The sequence below is a fragment of the Berghia stephanieae genome, chromosome 13 (genome assembly GCF_034508935.2).
Source record: "Berghia stephanieae isolate SIO BIC M18660-M18661 chromosome 13, UCSD_Bste_1.3, whole genome shotgun sequence".
Lineage (NCBI taxonomy): Eukaryota > Metazoa > Mollusca > Gastropoda > Nudibranchia > Aeolidiidae > Berghia > Berghia stephanieae.
In genome coordinates this window covers 22,417,059-22,425,493 of record NC_088372.1, presented here as the reverse complement: position 1 = coordinate 22,425,493, position 8,435 = coordinate 22,417,059, and the positions used below count along the sequence as shown (strand labels likewise).

The 8,435-nt window shown below is 39.6% G+C and overlaps 1 protein-coding gene across 1 annotated transcript in view; it reads right to left on the bottom strand.

The window, feature by feature from the left end:
• Positions 1 to 662: 662 nt before the first annotated feature.
• The window catches only part of LOC144958792 (nuclear receptor subfamily 1 group D member 1-like), a 32,378-nt gene continuing 24,605 nt past the window's right edge, over positions 663 to 8,435 (bottom strand). The window contains exons 7-10 of the mRNA XM_078890995.1: positions 8,212 to 8,435; positions 6,024 to 6,233; positions 4,784 to 4,985; positions 663 to 2,072 (exon numbers count right to left, since the gene is read on the bottom strand). The exon at positions 8,212 to 8,435 is cut by the window's right edge and continues 234 nt beyond it. Of these exons, the coding sequence (XP_078747121.1) occupies positions 1,126 to 2,072; positions 4,784 to 4,985; positions 6,024 to 6,233; positions 8,212 to 8,435 (1,583 nt within the window). The 3' untranslated portion in view covers positions 663 to 1,125. The remainder of the gene's footprint in view (positions 2,073 to 4,783; positions 4,986 to 6,023; positions 6,234 to 8,211) is intronic.

The window sequence follows — 8,435 nt, the reverse complement described above, 5'->3', positions numbered from 1 at the left end:
GATGATGATAATGACAAGAATGAACAAGAGGTTACTATTAATCTTTCGTAGACTAACGATTCCAGTTGGAGACCCAAGTCCTTCCATTCAAACCCGTTTGATTCTTGTATTGACGATCTTGGCAATCGTTTATATATATATATATTATGGCCATTCCATTAACTTAGTCTAACATACTCCTGAATAGGACTTGTAAACATAACACATCAGCTCCTGGTACTTTTCTTTTGTCACCAAAGGTAAACATTATTTCAATATAGGATATTCCTCCGGGCATAATCATAGTTACCGCCCTTACAATAAACAAGCATAAAGGTAGGCGGAAGCTTTCAATAGAATATTCTGACGTCTGTTGAGGTTGCGAGTTAACGCCCTTCATTGGAACATGTTCCTACCTACGTTGCAAGTAACCAATCTGTTATCTATTAGGGAAATTGTCAACAGTCCAATGGTACATTGCTTCATGCTTTTTGAATTAGCTACCTTGTAATCAGTGAGAAACAAAGGTTATAGCAATTCCAAGAGATATATCATCTCCGCTTATTAAGAATTACCGCCCATGTCACCATGGTTACAGACATATTATTGTGGGGGAACTCCCAGAAGTCTTTTGTTTTTATTTCGGATGGTGTCCTGGAGAGAACAGCAATCTGCCTGAGGTATGGGGTCTCATGATACACAGATGACTCTGCCATAACGCGATTAGGCGCAATGACAAGTTTGATGTGACGTGACTTAACATTGACAAGTCTGATGTACGTGATTGTGATTCGACGCCTTGACAAGTCTGATATGACGTGATTCGATGCATTGACAAGTTTGATGTGAGGTGACTCAACGCCTTGACAAGTCTGATGTACGTGATTCGATGCATTGACAAGTTTGACATGACGTGATTCGACGCATTGACAAGTCTGATATGACGTAACTTAACGTATTGACAAGTCTGATGTACTTGACGCGAAGCACTGACAAGTCTGACGCGACGCATGTCGAGGAATAAACTTGCCTGAGATAAGAAAATTCGACGTGTTGTCAGATCCGTCTGGTATGAGGTAGATAAACGCATTGTCAGAACAGATCCATGGTTTATTTGCCATCGTCCTGTGATTTAATTTTTTTTTTTTACAGTCGATGAAAGACACTGGTGGACACGGCCATGTTGGGCATTGAGTCAGAAACAGAGATGGCGCTTGGGGGAAGCATCGGGGATAAGGTGGATGGTGACGATAACGACGATGAGGGTGTATTAGTCGATGTCGGCGATAACCAAATAGAAGAGGACAGCGGTGATGACGTTGACATGAGACCCAATGGCACTGGAGGTAGGGACACGGTGACTGGCTGGAACATGAAGTTGGAGGAGGATGAAGAAGGGGACGATTTTGACGGAAATTCGGGAGACATTCGTTCCTGTTTAATCCTGGCGGTGGGCACGAATTGTGACGGCGGTGGTGTGGATGAGGATTGGGAGGTAGAAGAAGAATGTTGAAAGCTTAAATTTCTCACAGATAATGATGTTGATGATGACGATGGCACTTGAGACGGATACGGTATATAAGACGATAGTGATGATGATGATGGTAACTTTGATGATGACGATGATATCGGAGAAGATAATGGTTCAGACATTGGCCGAGAAAAATCAGATACCGTCATTGACGACACTGATGGTGGTCTTGGTGAAGATGTCATCGATGTTGACGATAAAAATGACGACGCTGCTTTTGATGATGAAGATGATGACGACGACGATGATATTGATGAAGATGTATGTATCGATGGCGAAGACGAAAATGTTGAGGAAGATGGAGATTTCGCAGGCTCCAGTTCAAATATTTCCTTTAGCAGTGGCGACACGTTCTCGAAATTGCCGGACGAGTCAAAGATGTGATCTTTCAAGTCTGCTTTGAATTCTTCGACAATTTGGAGCAAATCCGGGATGAGCATGAGTACCCGTGCCAGCATAGTCTTTTCCTTCGGGTGGTTGTGCTTGAGTTCAACGCGAAGGGATTCGATCAGAGTCGCTTGGAGTTCTTCGACTTGCTCAGGTGATTGAAGCTTGTGAACATCTGGTGGAGGAGGGAGAAGAAAAACAAAACAAAACAAATCTTATCAGGGACCCGGGTGGAGTTCATTTATGTTGGACCGAAAGAGAGAGAGAGAGAGAGAGAGAGAGAGAGAGAGAGAGAGAGAGAGAGAGAGAGAGAGAGAGAGAGAGAGAGAGAGAGAGAGAGAGAGAGAGATGAAGAAGAAGAAGAAGAAGAAGAAGAAGAAGAAGAAGAAAAGAAGAAGAAGAAGAAGAAGAAGAAGAAGAAGAAGAAGAAGAGGAAGGAGGAAGAGGAGGAGGAGGAGGAGGAGGAGGAGAAGAAGAAGAAGAAGAAGTAGTTTAGCCAACAGCAAAATTTAACATGTAGGACGAAACATGACGCCTACAGGGCGCAATTGCATTTTCCCCCCTCCGACAGAGACAACCCTGCTAACGGCCAGGTACTCATTTATACCTGAGTAAATTTTTTAAAACAATCTCCAGGCCCGCAAGAAAGCAAATCATTGTAGCAGACGAAGGAAATGGCTGGGCCACGTTCTCGGAATGAAAGAAATTCAGACTGCCTTTCACAGCACTAAGATGGTCCCCATCGGGAAAGAGAAAGAGATGCAGACCATTGGACACCCGGAGGAGGACAATCGAAGAGTGGATAAAAGAAACTGGAAAGACATGGAATGAGCTGAGCTGGCTGGCCAAGGACAGAGAACTTTGTTGACGCCATATTATGTTCCACCCTGGAACCAAGAGGAAGAGGTGAGGTAAGGATATTGACAAGTCTTTTTTCCCCCGATGAGTCAACTTTGCGCCGAACACACTGAGACTCGACCCAAGGGGCCTTTAGGTTGAAAGTAGGTGTCCTACTACGAGACCCCACAACAAAGCCAAAGAAAACAAATTAAAAATAGACGATATAGCAATGCACAATGGTTAAATATGTTTGTTAATAAGCGTGTTCTCTAATGTGAAAACACGAGCGTGTCGGAGGAAATGGTCTTTGAGTTTGAATGGCGGGGTGTTTACGCAACACTGCTTAGGCACTTGTCTGGGCAAGCGTGGGGCGAATTCGTTTGTTCTCGTTGCCTTTTTTGCGATTGTGCGTCGTAATCATATAATACATTTTATAGTCATATTATGTTTTATATTTAAGAAAAAAAAATTTGGCTTGGAAACTTTTATTCCAAACACCTGTCGATTACAATGAGCCAGAACTTGTCAAAATTGTCACGCACCGCCTCTAAACGGTACTATGTCGGAATTAATTGGACCAGATTAAAAAAAACAAAACAAGAATTTAAATTTGAAATTATAATAAATACGAAGTTTCTATCATTTGAAATATGATGAATTATATTCATTCTCCACCCCCCCCCCCCCCCCCCATAAAAACAAACAAACCCCAACCCCCCCCTTTCCCCCCAAACAAGCAAACGAAAAAACAAGAAATTGACCCCTAGTTTCATATTTGTGTTTATAAATGTAATCCCAAACATCTTCTCGTCCATCCCTGCATAATACCGCTGTGAAACGATGGGTCACGATTGTTAGCAGTCACAAACCCGCGGTTTGATCCGCCCAATTAATAAACATGTGCAAAGTCGTAGTTGTAACTCAAGTTTTGATCCGCAAAATAAAAATGGTGCGCAAAGCTCGTATGTTGTAGACTTCAGAGTTTTGATCCGCCCAAAATTAAATAAACATGTGCAAAACTCGATGTGGACTTCAGAGTTTTGATCCGCCCAAAATTAAAAAAACATGCAAGCCGATTTGTGACTCAATTGATCCCCGATCGTGAATCGACTCAGAGTGATCCGACGACATCGATAGTGTTCGGATCGATCGGTTAGTGCTCTTTAGAATGTTTTTGTATTTTCTATCTCGGTAATTTCTGATGTTAATAATATATTATTATTTCATTCGCGAATGGTTCTCGGGAAAAATAAACAAACACGCCAACTGAATGTTTGTAAATTATGATTGTCTGTAATTTGATGCCGTGTTTCTCCTTGTATTGTATTTGGTCGATGTTTTTAAAAAAGTAATCTTGGGTCTGAATCGCTGCTGATGGGCTTGAGACGACGCGTACTTTTTTGCAGGTCTGTTAACCCAAATTCAAAACGCCTCATTGTTGTAATGGAAATTCTCTCAAACCAATGCAAGGTATTCGCCATTACAACAATGCTAAATAAAGCCCATAAATGGTTCGGCTATCAGACCTGATAATATGTGCACCTAGGATTGAGACATTATGTCAATAAATTTTGACAAGTTGGCAGCCGTTATATAAATGAGTAATGAGTTAAAACAACCCAGACCTTATTTGATTTGTTGATTGGAAATAATATTGTTCCTGTATGAGTTATATTGGCAATAGGATTCAGTAGTCTGATGTCACGTCCGCCCAGCCACGAGCAGTTTGGTTCTAAACAAAGAAATTCGGTACTTTTTATTCTTCATGCTGGCTAGAACTTTTTCACATGTTATGTGATCAGAATTTATAAAAGTCTAAACGTGATCAGATTTATAATGTTTTTCTCATCTGGATACACTGTTATGCTCGTCGGAGAAGTATTTCATAAGGGCGTCCGCCATTGCTCCGATAGTTTAGAACCAGTTACTATGCGTCCTTACGAGGGAAGTGACGTCAAGGCTGTTGAAGCCTATTGCCTAAAAATAAACCTTTGAATTGAATTGAATTGAATTGTAAACGTGTTAAATACAAAACTGGACAGCTACCTTGAGTGAGTAAGACGGCCTGAAGCAGGGCCATTTCAGCTGTGGTCAAGCTGAGCTTTCGGACCCTGTCGGCGACGGTCATCGTGCGTCCCAGAAGTCTCTGCATGGGCAGACACATGCTGGACTGGGCGTGTCTACGGATGCGTAGATATCCGTCGTCCGTGCTCAGCACAACGGCGTACCTCGTCATTATGTTGTGTAGCTGTGTAAACAGTAGAAAGGGGAGGGGAGGGGAGGAGAGGGTAGGGGGGGGGGGGCGATAAAAAACACGTATTAGAAGGAAAAAAATGAATATCGACTAAAAATACAAATCAAATCAAAAACAAAAATAAACTAAAAATAAAAACAAAACAAAATCAAACCAAACATATAATCAAAAACAAAAACAAATAAAAAAGCCTCCCCCCAAAAAAACAAAACAAAACAACAAAACAAAAAAACAAAACAAAAAAACAACAAAAAAACAACAAAACAAACAAACAAACAAACAAACAAAAAACAAACAAACATAAAAACCCCCAACAGGTATCAAAATGATACAAAACAATAACAAAACAAAGCAAAGAAAACATAATATAATTTTTTTTTTAATCAACGAAAAAAAAATAAAAACCAGATAAAAAAAAAAAGGAAAAAAAAATATAACCAAAACTAAATCAGGTTTGACACGTTTGATAAGCTGGGCATGGGGTGCCTTCATCGATCTATGTATCTGAAGGGAAAGTCTTCAAGTGAAAATAATCATATATTTATATATAAAATAAAATAAAGGAAAGATGTATAATCAGTTTATGGTGGCATACTAGTCGGGGCAGGCAATGTTATTATTCTGTTGAACACTGACTGTCCTCGTATTATTTCATAGATCATACTGGTTTACCCCTTCATAACCTGAAAATGATTGAGTGGATCACACACAAACACACACACACACATACATATACACATATACATACTAACATATACACACACATACACAAACGTATACACACATACTCACACAGACAGACAGAGAGAGAGAGAGAGAGAGAGAGAGAGAGAGAGAGAGAGAGAGAGAGAGAGAGAGAGAGAGAGAGAGTGTGAGAGAAAGAGAGAGGGAAAAAGAGAGTTAGAGAGGGAAAAAGAGAGAGACAGAGATAGAAAGAGAAAGAGAGATGGATAGAGAGATAGACAGATAGATAGATAGATAGATAGATAGAGAGAGAGAGAGAGAGAGAGAGAGAGAGAGAGAGAGGCTTACAGCAATATTGACCACCATGAAGCCATTCCTTTTCATCAGTAGAATCTGATCGCCCATGCACAGCCTGGTGAAGCCGGGGATTTTCTTGGCAAACCTCACACTCCCCTCCATGATGGGTAAGCAGATGTCCTGGTACCGACGGAACACGCCCTGGGAATGGAACTGGTCTTCACTTGTCCCGTCCATCTGGTAAGGGGAATTGTACTCCTCCTGTGGATGTTGGGAATGAGGCAGAGGATGATGAATGATGTTGTTGTTGTGGTTGATGATGTTCGTGATAATGATGATGTCGATGATAATGATGATGATAGTGGATGATGATGATGATGATGATGATGACGATGATAATAATGGATGATGATGATGATGATGATGATGATGATGATGATGCTGGTGATGATGTTGGTAGTGGTGATGAAGAGGATGATGCATAGTGATTTTGTTGTTGAGATGTTCACGACTACCATTGTTGATAATGATGATGGTGCTGATGATGATTTTGCAGAAGTGATTGTAGTTGTAGTTTTAGTAGTAGTAGTAGTAGTAGTAGTAGTACTACTACTACTACTACTACTACTACTACTACTACTAGTAGTAGTAGTAGTAGTATATATAGTATATAGTAGTAGTTAGTTAGTAGTAGTGAGTAGTAGTAGTATAGTAGTAGTAGTATAGTAGTAGTAGTAGTAGTAGTGTATGTAGTAGTATAGTAATAATAGTAGTATGTAATAGTAGTAGTAGATATATAGTGATGTGTTGATGTATAGTAGATGATGATGTATATATGTGTATAGTAGTAGAGTAGTAGGTCGATGAAGAAGAGTATAGATGAATAGTGATTATGTATAGTAGTATGTTCACGAGTATATTGTTAGTAGTATATATGTGTATGTATTTGAGATATGATTGTATAGTAGTGTAGTTATAGTAGTAGTAGTTAGTAGTAGTAGTATTAGTAGTAGTAGTAGTAGTAGTAGAGTAAGTAGTATAGTACTATATATACTATAGTAGTAGTAAGTAGTAGTAGTAATAGTAGTAGTAGTAGTAGTAGTAGTAGTAGTAGTAGTAGTAGTAGTAGTAGTAGTAGTAGTAGTAGTAGTTGTAGTAGTAGTAGCGAATTTGTGTCGGGTTCGTGTATGATCTTGACGACTGTTTTTGCTTGTTTTTAAAGAGTATTACGGCGCTTGCACCACGAAAGAGGAAGATAATGTGATTATGATAATCAGGTTAACACGGGATTATCTTTTAGTCAGTTTTATCAATGGTTTGATTTAGACTGATCTGTTTTCATGGTTGTCCTTCCCTAGGATTGCTGACAGCTGTTTCCGTTTTACAGTCATCAACCATTCTTCAGTTATTGATGGGAAATAACCTTTATAAGGACTTTTTTAATCCTTTATCTTTTCAAATATCTAAATAAATAATGCAACATTCTTTCATTCATCATTTTTTCTTTTGAATTCCGGGCGTGTTCTCAATAGGTGATTTCTTCCATCTATTTCTTTTTTATTATTGTCTTTAAAAAATAATAATTGAATGCCATGAAAAAGTGAAATTATGATACAACGTATCCACTGCAATGATTTAGTTATATGGATGGATTGGTGAGTGGACGGAAGGACGGACGGACGAATGGATGGATGGATGCATGGATGGGTGGGGTGAATGATTCGATGGATGGATGAATAAAAAGATAGTTGAATGGATTGATCGATCGATGGATTGGTATGTGGATGGATGGATGGATGGATAGATGGATGGGTGGATGGTTAGATTGATAAACGAGTAAATAGTTGGATGGATGGATGGATTGATGGATGGATAGATTGTGATGAATTGAGTGATGGATGAATGGATAAATGGATGGATGGATAGAATGATAAACGAATAAGCAGTTCCTAGTTGGATGGATGGATGGAATGATGGGGATGAATGAATGGATGGATGGATTGATAAACGAGTAAGCAGTTGGATGGATGGATTGATGGATGGATGTGTGTGTGTGTGTGTGTTTGTGTGTGTGTGTGTATGCGTGCGTGTGTATGTGTGTGTAAAAAGATGAATGAAGTTCATATGGATCAATATATTGATTAATGCAAAGATTGCTATTTGGATCAGCTTATATTACAAACAGATAAACAAATAAATAAATAAAATAAAAAGCTAAAGTTTTCGAGAACAAACTTACCGAAGGGATCCCGACTTGTAGAGGATTGGTCACGTGATATTTTGGCGACGTCATCAGAGTGGGCGAAGTTGAAAATGGCGACCTGGCGGAGGGTGCGTTGTTATTATATTGCTGCTGCAACTGGTGGTGGTGTTGGTGTTGGTTCTGATGATAGTAGTCGTGTTGTTGTTGCTGCTGCTGCTGCTGTTGCTGTTGTTGTTGCTGCTGCTGTTTTTGTTGTCGCT